The sequence below is a fragment of the Lutra lutra genome, chromosome 2, assembly GCF_902655055.1.
Source record: "Lutra lutra chromosome 2, mLutLut1.2, whole genome shotgun sequence".
NCBI classification, from domain to species: Eukaryota; Metazoa; Chordata; class Mammalia; order Carnivora; family Mustelidae; genus Lutra; species Lutra lutra.
In genome coordinates, this window is record NC_062279.1 from 202,088,201 (window position 1) to 202,103,697 (window position 15,497).

A 15,497-nucleotide genomic window follows, 5' to 3' on the forward strand; every position below is an offset into this window, starting at 1 on the left:
ATAATTCCACAGATAATGAGTTAATTCTTGAATGTCTCATCCTTTTGGCTGCTACTATATGCAAATTGAAATTCTACTCTTCCTGTGTGTTTGCTAACGTCAATACTCTGGGTTGGGCCCGGGAATCATTACAGCTAATACTTTCTATTGTTTGGGTATCCAGCTGCTAATGCCCAAGGCATAAGACAGTCATAACTGAAACGTTTTCCCATAAATGGATTGGGGAGAATTTTTATTCTTTTTCCCATTTTACATAGGAAACTAAAATTTCAAACACTGGATTTTAAAAATCTGTTCTAAGAGCTTGAAAGAATGTAGATGTACCTTCCTTTCATAATTCCTGATGCTGAAAATTTTAAAAGACAAATTGAAAGATGTTTTCCCCCTGTTTACATAAGGATTCACCACAGGTAAGTGCCTTCATCAGTTCAAGCTGCTAAAACAAAATACCATACACCGGCTGGCTTAAATAATAAACATTGATTTCTCATTGTTCTGGAGGCTGGGAAGTCTAAGATCAAGATCAGCAGATACAATATCTGGGGAGAACCCTCTTCTTGTCTTGCAGATCGTCTTGCTGTACCCTCACAAGACAGAGAGAGAGAGAGAGAGATCGATCAAGCTACCTGGGTGTCTCCTCTTATAAAAGCATTTAATTCCATCCTAAGACTCCCACCCGCAGAACCCCATATAGACTTCATTACGGCCTAGAGTCCCCATTCCTAATACATCATCACAAGGTATAGGGCTTCAACACTGGAATTTGTGGAGGGCATATTTAGTCCATTACAGGAAGGGTTTAAAACACAACTTCTATTTTAACAAGTATTTATAGAACGCAATATGTGCTGATGTTTTTGCAAATGTTAACACATTTAATACTCGTAACAACTCTGTGAGGCAGGCTTTAATTATTTGTTCTCCTTTACAGAGGAAACCCAGGAGCCGAGAGAGAGTAGATAAATTGCCCACAATCAGAGGATCACAGGGTAAGAAATGGTGTAGCTGAGGTTCTAGCCTTCCGGGCTATACCACACAGTCCCTGCTCTGGAGGCAGACCAGCTCCCTCCCCACCCCACCCCCCAGCCCTTCCCACTAGCACTACCAGAATATCTTCCACATCTGTGAGGTCTGGGCTACCCTGGAGAGTCTACTGAAGCTATCCACTTTAATCCAAAAAGAGATATCAAAACTGATGCTGAAAAGTGCATTGCCCCCGTGAGAAGACCTCAGCTACAAAGACTGAAAAGTTTTATTGGCATTCTCAGAAAACTAAAGTAGCTGGCAGTTGTTTCCCTAGGCGATCAAATTCAGGAGCCAGATCAATTCAGATGGCCCCGCGGTGGAACAACCTAGTAACCTAGTATTTACATACTCGGAAACCTGTCTGTTGGCGACTCAGAGGAGTAAAGTGGGAGTCCGCTAGGTCCCGGCTCTCTGGTGTCCATAATCCTTCTGCCAGGACTAGAACAGGGGACCTCCCAGTCCCAGCCCTCACTGCTCCCGAATGCCTGCTCCGAACGGAAACACAGGCTCCTAGACAACCGGCGCGGGGCTCCAGGAGTTGCTAGAGTGGGGGGATCCCAGAATTCCGAGGAGAAGGAACACGGCAGGTTACCAACTGCATCCTCAGACAAACCCGACTCAGCTCCAGGGCAGTCCGTCCCCGTCCCCTGCAGCCGTGTCCCGCTGCGCAAAGCACAGGACTAAGTGTGATGTATCTGCACTGATAACACACCAAAGAAGACGAACCTTCTTACGTGTCGTCTGAGACGACACTTTCAGAGCTTTTATCCCGGAGACAATACCATCTGCAAAACCCAGTTTAGAGTGAGAGGGTGTATAGGTAAGAGAGGTTGCCATTCCCGCCTCAACTCTTCCAACTGCAACAGCTTCAGTGTCTGTGAGAGTTAATTCTCTCCCCTGAAGGATCAAACTGAAGGGTCCGACCAAACCTGCCCCGCGCCCCGGGACCGCTGGGCGCCCACGCGACCCCCGCAGGGACAGCAGCAGCGCGACGGCCACTCCCGCCCCCTTTGGGGATTTGGGCGGAAAGAGGACGTCCCCGACTCGCGGGGACACGCGGGAGGCCGGGCAGGCGGGTGGCCGGGCGGGTCCCCCTCCGCCCCGGGGCGGGGCCGCCACGACCTTTCCGACCCCGGAGCGACCTGCGCTGCCGGGAATTTCCCTGGCCCCGGGCTTGCTCACTTCCCCGCGCCGACCGGGGATAAAAGCGGTTCTCCCGACTCCGGGAGCCACAGAGTCCGCTCGGCCAGCGCTCGCTCCCGCTCTGCAGCCGCCGCACCGCCGCCCCGACTCTCCGAGCTGAGCCCCATGGCCCGCGCCGCCGCCGCCCCCCGCGCTCTCCGGCTCCTCGGCGCCGCGCTGCTGCTGCTGCTGCTGCTCCCCGCCGGCCGCCGCGCCGCAGGTGACACTGGGCGGCCGCAGCCCCCGGGCGGGTCGGGGGGCGGGGGTCGGGGGGCGGGGGACGCCCACCCGGGACCGCGCGCTCACCCCGTGCGTTCTCCCCGCAGGGGCGCCCGTGGCCGCCGAGCTGCGCTGCCAGTGCCTGCAGACCGTGCAGGGGATTCACCTCAAGAATATCCAGAACGTCGTGGTGACGCCCTCGGGCCCCCACTGCGAGCAGACGGAAGTCATGTAAGTGACCCCCCGCGCCGCTGAGCCCCGGCCGCCCCCTGCCCCGCTGCCCCCGCCCGGCCGCCCGGCCGCACCCCCGCCGACGCGGACTCTGCCTTCTCTCCGCAGAGCCACTCTCAAGAATGGGCAGGAGGTTTGTCTCAACCCGAAGCTCCCCTGGTCAGGAGACTCATCAACAAGATGCTGAACAAGTGAGTTGTGCCCTTTACTCACACGTGGGACGAGACCCATAGGTCACCACTCCTGGCAAGTGCCCCCGGGAGTTTTTATCAAGGGTTTAGCTGAAGGACTGAAAATCGTTACTATGTCATAATTAAACCTGGTGGTAAGATCATTCATTTGCTCTGGTGCCAGGAGGATATATATTTCCAGTGCCCCGAGTCCCTGAGAAGCGGCACCCCTGGTTTTGGGCAACATGGACCTCTGCAGCTTAGCTGTGGAGAGCAAGGACTCTGAGACCTCCCTAAACTCAAATCCAGGATTCTTATGAAAGTTTCCTAATCCCCTTGAGGTTCAGTAAAATTGTATAGGTAATAAAAGCTATTTCATGGGTTGTATGAGGTTTAAGTGAGGTCTTGCATGTAAAATTTTAACCCAGTGTGACAGTGAGTACTATGTTTTAGTTCTTTCAAGGCAATAATAGAGGTCAGTCCACAGCCCTGCCCATCCACAATAAAGAGAAGTCTCTGTTGTGCAGAGCAGTGGGTACTGTGGGACCTTGTCTGGGTGCAGGGCTGGGCCAGGGTCTACATACAGAAATCCCTCTAGCCTCAGGCGCCAGTGTGAGAGAAGAGCAGGGTTCCTTAGCACCTGTAACAGTAACCCCTCTTTCATCATAGGGACAGCACCAACTGACCCCAAGACAAGTAAGAAGCTTGCTGGTGGCGGTTCCTGAAAAGCCCTTATAAGGAACTGAAAAAGAAGAAGAGAACAACTGCCTTCTACAGACATCTAGAAAGGCCTTAGCGTGTTTGACTATGATGAGTTCTATTTATTTATGTTTGTATTTATTTATTTTTCAAAGCTCATATTTAATATTTTATATGTTAGTATTTAAAGATGTGGATGTGTTTAATCAGACATAACTCAGTCCTGATTGTTATTTAATCTGAAGATGATGGGTTTTAAATGCATTGTGAAACCAGTGTTTCCAGGGAAATCATCAAGTGCCATCGCATATTGATGGGGTGAGTGGGGAGGGAAGAAGGGAGAGGAAGCAATTAAACAGTGTGTACAGACCTATTTTTGTACTTGTTTAAAAGAATGCCAGTTATTATTTATTGAAACTGTTTCACGTTATGTGGTCAACATTTTTATGTTGAAGTTTCCCTTGGACATTTTATGTCTAGTTTGTAGGGCATAATGCCTTGTTTAATGTTCATTATGCAGTGTTGCTCTGTCTTGGAACAGAGAAGTTAAAACTACTGTCACGTTTTTACAAATTATATGACAATAAAGTTTTGCAAAAGTTAACACGCCTGGGTTTTGTTTTATTCTTCTCCATCTTTGGTTCTACTGGGTGCCCAAGGTGTTATACAGTTAGATTGTAGGTCACACCTAACTTTATGCCTGCTACTAGTTTTCATTTTCCTTACCTTTCTCTTATTTAAGTGATATTTGACATACTACTCTCCCCAAGCACCTTGATAATTCTAGTTGTACACAAAACATTGCTGGTTTCCATGCTGTTTCAATATTCACGGTTAGTTCTTTATAAACTTCTGGATTTTTACAAATATTGTAACAAGAGCTCCTATTAAAGGCTTTGAGTGAGTAGATTTTCAAATAATTATGCAATTCTTTCCCTTTTGATGAGGCTGGGACCAAAAGGTGGAAAAGTGGACTGTTCCTAATGACTTGAAAAATTTGTATTATTTAATAAGGAGAGTGATCTATGCTAATACTTACTAAAGCAAGAAGAAGAAGGAGGAAGAGGAGGGGGAAGGGGAGGGGAAGAAGGAGGAGGAGGATCTATGGAAATAAGCACATGTTGTAAACTAAAATACATAACAAAAATAGCAAAGGATAAGTAGGAAGAGAAATAGATTTAGAATATAATACATAATGTGTTATGGTGAGTGCTATGAAGTGTGTAAACCTGGCGATTCACAGACCTGTGCCCCAGGGGCTAATAATACCTTATATGTTAATAAAAAATTTTAAAAAAAATTAGGGACGCCTGGGTGGCTCAGTTGGTTAAGCAGCTGCCTTCGGCTCAGGTCATGATCCCAGCGTCCTGGGATCGAGTCCCACATCGGGCTCCTTGCTTGGCAGCGAGCCTGCTTCTCCCTCTGCCTCTGCCTGCCACTCTGTCTGCCTGTGCTCACTCTCGCCTCTCTCTCTATGACAAATAAATAAATAAAATCTTTAAAAAAATTTTTTTTAATTAAAAAAAGAATATAATACATGTTTTCAATTGTTGGAGAAAGTATTAATTGAAAAAAATTGTAATGTGACAGGAATATAGATTGCAATTTTTAGGCAATCACTAAAATGGAAATGAAAATTTTGGACTTATAAATCTGAAAAGGAGATAAAATGGAATAAAAGAAAATACCTGAATAATACAAAAGAAATTAAGGAATAAAGAAAAGAAATGGCAGATGGGATGGGGGGAAGAAGGGAAAAATCTTTCTTACAGAAGAATGCCTAATAAAACAAATCTTTCTCCTGAAGCTGAGTTTTAATTCCCCTCCCCACATGGGTATGGGCTGGGCTTTTTGTTTCTTCCAAAGAAGAGATGAAAAAAAGAGGAAAATAACATTTTCCATAATGGAAACATAATGGAGAGTCTGGCAGATCCTACTTTAACCAAGTGATGAAGGTTATTATGACCATTGTGTCGTGTGAATATTAGGAACACCCCAACATGATACAGTAAGAAGAGCACTTCGTCTCCATCATATCCTTCCCCAAGACACATAAGCCCAGTATGGTCTGGAGAAAATGATCATGAAAATTCAATCAGAAACATTCTACAGAATACTTAACAAGTATTCCTCAGATCTGTCCAAGTCATGAAAATCAAAGCAATAATGAAATTCTGTCACAGATTAGAGGAGACAGAGAAGACATGCTGACTAAATCCAACGTGGGGCTTGAACTAATGACCTTGAGATCAAGACCTGAGCTGAGATCAAGAGTCAGACGCTTAACCAACTGACCCACCCAGATGCCCCAAAGATTGACTTTTTTTATGCAAAGATTGTATAAATAAGGCCAAAAAAAAAACTATGCTTCTTAAAAGAGACACATTTTAAATATTGGGACCCAGGTAGCTTGAAATTAAAAGAACTGAAAGTGTTATATCATGCTGAAACTAACTGAAAGAAACCTAGTGTGGATATCCTGATGCATTATTTGTTAGTGTTACTGTATTATTAATATAAAATTTTAATACATAAGTTAATAATTGCTACATTAATTAAGGCTTACTTATATTAAGACTTAAGGAAAGAAGTAGACTTAGAAATTAATAAAAAGACTGATTCAAAATAAAAAGGATGTACTTCTACAAGAGTCAAACAACTCTAAAATTCTGTGAACTGAATATTTATCAAAATATATTAAGAGAGGGGCGCCTGGGTGGCTCAGTGGGTTAAAGCCTCTGCCTTCGGCTCAGGTCATGATCCCAGGGTCCTGGGATCCAGCCCCGCATCGGGCTTTCTGCTCAGCGGGGAGCCTGCTTCCCCTCCCACCCCCCCTGCCTCTCTGCCTATTTGTGATCTCTGTCTGACTTGTGATCTCTGTGAAATAAATAAATAAAATATTTAAAATATATATGTATATATATACATATACATACATGTATGTATATATATATAAAGAGAGAAACCTGAAGGAGCAATGCACAAAACCATAACCACAGTTAAAGAGTCTAAAAAGCCTCTTTCAGTACTTAATAGGCACAGCAGGAAAGAATCAGTAACAGTATAGATGGGTAAAGCAGCAGGATCCACCAATCTGACCAGAGTGTTGGTAATACAGACACCTCACACAACAACTGCATAAATCATACATATTTTTCAACACACGAGGAACAGCTTACAAAAGAGACCACGTGTGTGCCATAAAAAATGTATTAACACATTTCAAAGTGTTGAAATGTCCCAGACGATATTCTTTGATCTTCAAGTTTTTTAAGATTTGTCACATTCCCCGCTGACTATGTATCCACGCATATGCATGATGTGTTTGCTGTGGTTTCTAGTTCATCTCTTAACTTCCCAAATTTCACTTCCATAATACAGGAAGCATCAAAACACTGTCATCATGCTGTTTTCATGCCTGTCATAGCCAAATATGATAAACAATATTTCCATGAAGACATTTCCTCATTTTCTGTATTTACTTCTTGACCTATCCTTCTGTAAACTTGGAATTTCTGTATTTCTTTGATTTATGTCATATGGAATGTAATTTGATAACTCATTACTACTGCCACAAAAAAATTTTTTTTTTAAATCTTAAGAAAATGGATTGCCTGGGTGGCTCAGTAGATTGTGTCCAACTCTTGTTTTCAGCTCAGGTCAGGTCATGGTCTCATGAGATTGACCTCTGCATCAGGCTCCGTGCTCAGTAGGGAGTCTGCTTGAGATTCTCTCTCTCCCTCTGCCCCTCCTCTCTCTCTCTCTTTAGAATAAACAAAAAAAAAAAAACTTAAGAAAATGGAAATACAAAGTTTACATTGAAATCTACTTCGTAATAGATTGAATAATGCCCAAATCTAATATACTGGATGGTTCTCAGAGTTAATTGAAATGAACTCAAGTATTTCTAGATGGTTAAAATCGTCAGAATGGCCTTACCATGGGAACAGAAGGCAAGACTAGCTGTGTTGCAGAAGAAAGTATGCAGGTTAGTATTGAAGAAGAACTTCACATCTGGAGTTCCAGTTTTAACCACTATACGTGGTTAACCACTATACGTCTTTTGCGTAACCACAGTCCCTTGTATCTTGCATATACCTAGTAAATGTCTTTTAATTCAATATCTACCACCCCCTCATTTTTGTGTACATATCCTGAATCTTAGGTTATATCCCACCCACCCTATGGTAGATAGCCAATAAAGGTCATAGTGTGGTCTGTGCAGCAGGGCCATGGAAACACCTTGAGATGCCTACAGAGGTCTCCCAGTTAAAATACCATTCATACTGGATCCTGACAGACAAACAGGGTCCTACTAGCACATGGGTCTCCAGTGTCAGAGGCCTGCCACCTCCTTCTGCCTCAGTCTCTTCTCACAGAGTGAGTTCCAGCTTGCTGCTCCTAGGACTCACCATGTTCTACCCCACTGCTATGCCTCTGCTCATTTGGCCCTCTCCTCAATGTTTTCTGCCCATCGGTGTTGCATGTTTACCTGGAAAACTCCTCATCCTTAAGAGTCACGTGAATGACCACCTTTTTCAGGAAAACTTCTCTGACAAGTTTCATAACCCCCCTCTGTAAGAGTTCGGTTGGGTTACGTGCTCCTCCTCACTTCTAACACTTTGGGAATAGTCTACTCTGGTAATTTCAGGCCTTTCTAAAATCTATTTGTATGTTCATTTTCCCTATTGCATCGAGAGTCAGAGGACAGCAGAGTCTTATTCCTCTGGATATTCCTGGCCAAACTTTATTCTCACCTTATACATACTCAGTAAATGATCAATGACAGTGTTGAGACAAAGAGAGAGAGTAATTCAATTGGAGTTGAACTGCCTTTCTGGTTAGAAAGGTAATTAACAGTAAGTGGAATTGGTAGCAAAACCCAACTCAATATGGCTTTGTGAAAAGGCAAATCATTCGACTTATAAAAGTAAAAGACTGATAAGTACATGAGGTAACACTGGATTTTGCAGTTCAAAATTTCTTTAGTCGTTAGTCTCACTCCAGATCAGGATCCTTTTCTCTGTGCTCACTTTACAAAGCTCTCCTCAAGCCCTAGCGAGGTTCCAAGTTTCTGTTCTTGTGGTTATAATCCCGCAAGGAAACAAAGGCTTGTTTTTCCAACCATTTCCTGGTATAAAAAGATTCCAGGAAATTTTTCTGACCTGGTCAGTCTTAGGTCACTTGCCCATCCCCGTACTTATCAGAACTCGGCTAGGGGTTAGACCCAGACCAGTACTAGTTTGGGTCATCAGCCCACTCCTGGGGCTTTGGAGCAGGGTCATTCTACCTGAACTATCCAGACTGGAAGGAAGAAAGAAAGGATGGCCCCCAAAAGAAAACCAAGGTTCTGCAACCAGAAGATGGGGGAAGCTCAAGCCAGGTAGAAATGACCAATGTACTAGAGACTGGACCAGGTTTAGGGCATTAACACTGGACAAAATGCTCTGGACTGAAGAAGTGGGTGGATTGAGGGACTGAATGTCACATTCAGACATCTCCATTCTTCTTCTCTCAGAGCCACAGTCATTCTACCTGAAGCAGCTGTTGCAATCCAATGGGCATGGCAGTTGTGACCGTCATGACTTCCGAGGCCCCTGTGAAGACAGCCACTCCCCAGAGTGCAATCCTGATGCTCCATCATCTTAGCAGGCGGCACCAAACCTGGATCATAAAGGCAGATGCTTTGGATTGGCTCTGGAAAGCATTAGAACAATATGTTTTTGGTTTTTTTGTGTTTTGTGTTTTGTGTTTTTTGTTTTGTTTTGCCCAGAACTTTATTCTCTTTATAAAGAGAATAAAGAACTTTATTATTTATAATATATTTATTTATTTATTATATACTATATAATATATAACATTTATAATATAACTTTATTATTCTCTTATAAAGAGAATAAAGTTCTGGGTAACTCCTGTTAATGCTGAAGGCAAAATATTTCCATTATTAAAATACGATAGAGTACACAAACTGAGTGAATAGAGTGTTCATCCCCCTGACCTGATTTTGGAGGCCTAAGTCCATTGATGTGGAAAATCAGAGAGATAGATCAATGTAGGTTTTATTGAATCTCAGAATATCATATTCATTCCACAAAAGAAACTTCTTATGGTTTGTGAAATAAGACACTGGAAACTTTTGAATAGTTTGTTATTTTTAATAGTTTGTTATTTTAAGCTTTATTTATTTAAACCAACTAAAACAAAACAAACCTGCTCTCCTGAAGCTATTACTTGTTTTAGGACAAAAAAAAAATTTTTTTTAACATGCAGTGGCTAGAGCAGCACTAGCTAGAGCTCAAACTGTGAATTATATTAAATGCAAGACCTTGGCAGATTACCTAAATACCTAAATTCCCTGCCCCTTTGTTTCCTTGTGAAGAAAAGCTGTGGAGACAAAGTTCAGAAGATTAAGTGAATTTTATATATACAAAAGGTTTAGAACATTGACTATTAAAGTGTTATATTATAATACTTTATGTTTGCTAATCATCTTGTGAGCACATAAACATATGGAAATAACTAAGGATGTTGAAAAATAATGGGAAGATATGCTATAGATTGTTTCTTGGACAAAAGTCAGAAAGTCTTCATAACAATCTCTTTGTGTTTTTTTTGTCCTTCAAAATTTTTCTATAATAAGAAGATACACAACTAAAATCAGAAAAATAAAGCCATATTTTTAACATTTTTTTTAAAGATTTTATTTATTTGACAGAGAGAAATCACAAGCAGGCAGAGAGGCAGGCAGAGAGAGAGGAGGAAGCAGGCTCCCCGCTGAGCAGAAAGCCCGATGCGGGGCTTGAACCCAGGACCTGGGAGCATGACCTGAGCCGAAGGCAGCGGCTTAACCCACTGAGCCACCCAGGCGCCCCTATTTTTAACATTTAAAGAACATTTAATATAATTCTGAGGTACCGAGTATCTTCAAAAAAAAAAAAAAAAAAAAAAAAAAGGGACGCCTGGGTGGCTCAGTTGGTTGGAGGACTGCCTTCGGCTCAGGTCATGATCCCGGAATCTCGGGATCGAGTCCCACATCAGGATCCCAGCTCCATGGGGAGTCTGCTTCTCCCTCTGACCTTCTCCTCACTCACGCTCTCTCTCACTGTCTCTCTCTCAAATAAATAAATAAAATCTTTAAAAAACAAAAAAAAAACACAGTATCTTTAATCGAGAATCCCAGAAAAATAAGGATAATAACAGTAATATCTATATAAATTCTCAATTATTGTTGTTACTAATATTTTATAAATTCTAGGTCATCTTCCACTTCCTACTTCTTTTTAAAAAAATTTTAGGCTTCTGGGGTGCCTGGGTGGCTCAGTGGGTTAAGCCTCTGCCTTTGGCTTCCTCATGATCTCAGGGTCCTGGGATAGAGCCCACATCAAGTCCCTCATGGAGCCCCACATGGAGCCCCATATCAGGCTCTCTGCTCAGCAGAGAGCCTGCTTCCCCTCTGTCTCTGCCTGCATCTCTGCCTACTTGTGATCTCTCTCTCTCTGTCAAATAAATAAATAAAATCTTTAGAAAAAAATTTTAGATTTCTTGGGGGTTTTTTGCAGGATTATACTGAAGATTACTGAAAAAATGTAAAGACAAATCTATATTTATAATTTAGTCACTCATAATCTTTTCTAATAAGATGGATCATCTTTAGTTTTAGTCTCATTTTATAGTTGAAATTCCTGAAGTCAGAATTATAAAATCACTAACTAACCAACAAAATATTCATTTTGAGTTTTCTCTTAAGAAAAAAACAAACATAGTACAAAATTTTTATATGGGTTGAATGAAGTGTTTTCCTTTTTTAAATTTTTTTTCCTAGGTGAATTTCAGTTTGGTAATGTGGAAAAAGCAATTTCTATTTTAACTATTTAAGAATGATTTAAAGCATATTGTATGTACTGGTGTTTTATAAATGTTAACACATTTATTCATCATTCCAACCTGTTGAGGTAGATACTACCTTTAATCTTCATTTGACAGGAGAGAAACTAAGGCAAAGACAGGTTAATGTCTGTTATCTGCCATGGGGAGAACCAAAATTCCTTACCCTGGGTGTGTGGAGCCCAGTGTCACTCTGAGCCTCTGGGCATCTCTACAGCATTTTTTCCCCCACCTGCTAAACACCAATGCACTGGGTAACCCCACTCTACTCACAGACCTGCATCCAGACTCACACCCAAGTCATCTGAAACCTACATGTAATCCAACAACAAAAAAAACCATTAAGACTAAGGGTGAAAAATGAGCTCCTGAATGACAAAAACTAGTGTTAACAGCTTGACATGTCTTATTAGAGATCAGTAAAAAACAAAATATGATGGCAGTTATTTCTCTAGAGAGGGTATCAAATCACCGGAGACAGGAAAGTCCACCTAACATGGAAATGAAATGAGATTTGTGAACATAAAACCAGGAAGTGCGATTAGATTCTTGATCTAGCACTTAAATATTTCACAGAAACACGTCTTCTAGCTGTTTCTGGAAGCAAAGGGTGCTACTCACACTAGGCATCAGCTCCTGGTTCATCTGACCCTTTTGTGCTTGGACAAAACTAGAAATTGTGGACCCCATAAGCCCAATGCAGCTCTCCCTCCCCACAACAGCTGTGCGTGACCACCAGTCCCTTACTTCAAGGATTAATCCACGCCCTCTAGACAGAAAAGATGATGTTCATGGAATTACTCCAGCTCTGGAAGTTCCAAAATTGCATAGAGGAAGGGAGGTATGTAGGGTTAAGACACTTTATCCTAAAGTAAACACTGAATTAAACGCTCCACACTCTTTGTCCCCTCACCCCTTCAGGATATGACACAAAGTATGATTTGTTTGTGATTGTAAAATACCAGGAACAAGGAGAACATTCTTGTGCCTAGTGTGAGATGACAAATGCATTTTAACAGAGTCTACTTATGCAGGCCTAAGCAAAATCATCAAACCAGAAGACATTGATGCGTTAAGCATGACGCCCCTCCCCCGGCCTTTTTCCCCCAATCCGGACAACTAACATGCAAGACGCATGTCCCCAGTAAGTGGCACAGACTCAAGCAAGGCCACTCCCGCCCCCTTTGGGGATTTGGGCGGAAAGAGGACGTCCCCGACTCGCGGGGACACGCGGGAGGCCGGGCAGGCGGGTGGCCGGGCGGGTCCCCCTCCGCCCCGGGGCGGGGCCGCCACGACCTTTCCGACCCCGGTGCGACCTGCGCTGCCGGGAATTTCCCTGGCCCCGGGCTTGCTCACTTCCCCGCGCCGACCGGGGATAAAAGCGGTTCTCCCGACTCCGGGAGCCACAGAGTCCGCTCGGCCAGCGCTCGCTCCCGCTCTGCAGCCGCCGCACCGCCGCCCCGACTCTCCGAGCTGAGCCCCATGGCCCGCGCCGCCGCCGCCCCCCGCGCTCTCCGGCTCCTCGGCGCCGCGCTGCTGCTGCTGCTGCTGCTCCCCGCCGGCCGCCGCGCCGCAGGTGACACTCGGCGGCCGCAGCCCCCGGGCGGGTCGGGGGGCGGGGGTTGGGGGGCGGGGGACGCCCACCCGCGACCGCGCGCTCACCCCGTGCGTTCTCCCCGCAGGGGCGCCCGTGGCCGCCGAGCTGCGCTGCCAGTGCCTGCAGACCGTGCAGGGGATTCACCTCAAGAATATCCAGAACGTCGTGGTGACGCCCTCGGGCCCCCACTGCGAGCAGACGGAAGTCATGTAAGTGACCCCCCGCGCCGCTGAGCCCCGGCCGCCCCCTGCCCCGCTGCCCCCGCCCGGCCGCCCGGCCGCACCCCCGCCGACGCGGACTCTGCCTTCTCTCCGCAGAGCCACTCTCAAGAATGGGCAGGAGGTTTGTCTCAACCCCGAAGCCCCCCTGGTCAGGAGACTCATCAACAAGATGCTGAACAAGTGAGTTGTGCCCTTTACTCACACGTGGGACGAGACCCATAGGTCACCACTCCTGGCAAGTGCCCCCGGGAGTTTTTATCAAGGGTTTAGCTGAAGGACTGAAAATCAGGGACTCTGCAGTGATTCCCTGCCCTAAGGGTAACCTAGGCTCCACTTTTGATTTTTCCTGTAACCCCAGGGAAAGTACTGAATCTCTTTAAGTCTCAATAATGTGGAAAAATAAAAACAGCTACTTCAAGTGTTTGCTATGAGGTCTAAGTGATGTCCCAAATGGAATTTTTTAGTCCACTGTGACATTACATTCCAGCTTTTTTTTTTTTTTTTTATATTTATTTACTTGACAGAGAGATCACAAGTAGGCAGAGAGGCAGGTGGAGAGTGAGAGAGGAGGGGAAGCAGGCTCCCTGCTAAGCAGAGAGGCCGATGCGATGCGGCTCGATCTGGGGACCCTGAGATCATGACCTGAGCTGAAGCCAGAGGCTTAACCCACTGAGCCACCCAGGTGCCCCACATTCCAGCTTTTTGAAGCTAATAATACAATTGGGATCACAGGGCCCTTATTCCTAATTAGGATCCAGGAGCCTGGCATTTTCTGCCTCGTGGGGCAGTGATGTAGGTGGTGGCTACATGGCAGGGGGTTATGCAGTCAATTTATTGAATCCTATTAATAGCAACAATTTTCTCCTCACAGGGCCAGCACCAACTGAGATAGAGAGAAGGCAGAAGCCTATGGCTCACTGTTGCAGACTTAGTGAAATAGGGCCAGAAGACGAAAACCTCCTGAGACTCCCTGGGCTGTGTTTTAATGTATTTGACTATTGCCAAAGAGTATTATTCTATTTTTTTTAACATATGTATGTATGTATGTATGTATGTATTTATTTATTTATTTATTTATTTTCTCAAAGCTAGCATATTAATGTCCTAGCTAATATTTAAAGACATGAATTGGGTAATTTGCTGTACTCTTATTTTAAAATTTTAAAATGACTTTTTAAAAGGTCATTTTCATGTTCCATCAAAGTTGGTTCAGCTCTATTATTTAATTTGTAGATGATGAATCTTAAATATTCTTCATTCATTAAGTTATTATTTCTAGGGGGGACAGTGGGGGGAAACCATGCCATATCATTCACCATGGTAAAGGCTGGAGATAAATGGTGTGGGATCCAAGCAAATACATCCCTGTTAAGGTCGTGGGATGTGGGCGCACATCTGCTTTTGTACTGTTGAGAAGAATGCCGGTTGTTATTTATTGAGAGAGTTTCACAGTATGTGGTCAACATTTCTGATGTTGAAGTTTTAAAAACTCCAATGTTTTAAATATCCCTTGGACATTTTATGTCTTCCTTGTAAGGCATAATGCCTTGTTTAGTGTTAATTATGTGGTGTTTCTCTATGTCTTGAAATAGAGAAGTCTAAATATTTATTGATGTGTTTTTACAAATAGCATGAAAATAAAGCTATTTACAAAAGTTTCTTGTTTAGTTTATGGTTTTTTTTTCCTTTTTCCTTCTTGATTTGTTGTTCCTTCTGAATGCCCAAGCACTGTAAGTTTATAACTGTAGGTCACACCCACCTAGAGACTCCTGCGAGCGCAGGCACTCCTTAGTTCCACTCCTGTTCACAAAGGTGTATTTGATGCTTTTTCCAAGTCCTTGCAGTCCCCCACCTTGAGAATCTCCGTTTTACAGAAAATATTCATTTTGTTTCCGTATAAACAACTGTTATTCAGTCGGAGCTCTTTAAAATTTTGCGAATATTAATACATGTTTTTTAAAAAGAGCTCTCATTTAAATTATTTTGTGAAATGGTTTTTCAATTATACATTCTTTTCCCTCTTAATGAAGCTGGGGGCTAAACTGTACATTACATTCTTCCTTAGAACTCGAACAATTTTTGTAATGGGGGGGAAAGCAGGAAAAGTGAGTTGGCTGAGTGTTTCAACTGCCTAGGGTCTAAGTGAGAAGGTCTTATTTTCTTATCTCAAGACGTGGACCCTTAACAATCACCAAGTGTAATGCTGTTCCAGTGCTTCACAAGTATAGTGATGGTTCAAATATTTCTAAACCTGAAAGTTTGGAT

At 43.7% G+C, this 15,497-nt stretch overlaps 3 protein-coding genes across 4 annotated transcripts in view; all 3 read left to right on the plus strand.

Moving 5' to 3' along the window:
- Nucleotides 1–14,884, plus strand: part of LOC125093820 (growth-regulated alpha protein-like) — a 115,859-nt gene extending 100,975 nt beyond the window's left edge. Inside the window, exon 4 of one of the 2 annotated variants that reach the window (XM_047719515.1) lies at nt 14,104–14,884. In XM_047719515.1, the coding sequence (XP_047575471.1) occupies nt 14,104–14,119 (16 nt within the window). In that variant the 3' untranslated portion in view covers nt 14,120–14,884. Of the gene's footprint in view, nt 1–3,497; nt 3,865–14,103 lie in introns of those variants that run through there. The other variant, XM_047719514.1, reaches the window with a different exon arrangement.
- Nucleotides 2,098–2,853, plus strand: LOC125093821 (growth-regulated alpha protein-like). Its single transcript, XM_047719518.1, is given in 4 exon segments — nt 2,098–2,428; nt 2,535–2,658; nt 2,767–2,804; nt 2,807–2,853. Coding segments are annotated over 4 exon segments (303 nt in total). The 5' UTR covers nt 2,098–2,334.
- Nucleotides 12,735–14,884, plus strand: LOC125093822 (growth-regulated alpha protein-like). Its single transcript, XM_047719521.1, has 4 exons — nt 12,735–12,990; nt 13,097–13,220; nt 13,329–13,412; nt 14,104–14,884. The coding sequence occupies exons 1-4, from the start codon at nt 12,897–12,899 to the stop codon at nt 14,117–14,119; spliced, it is 318 nt and encodes a 105-aa protein (XP_047575477.1). The 5' UTR covers nt 12,735–12,896; the 3' UTR covers nt 14,120–14,884.
- Nucleotides 14,885–15,497: the final 613 nt, after the last annotated feature.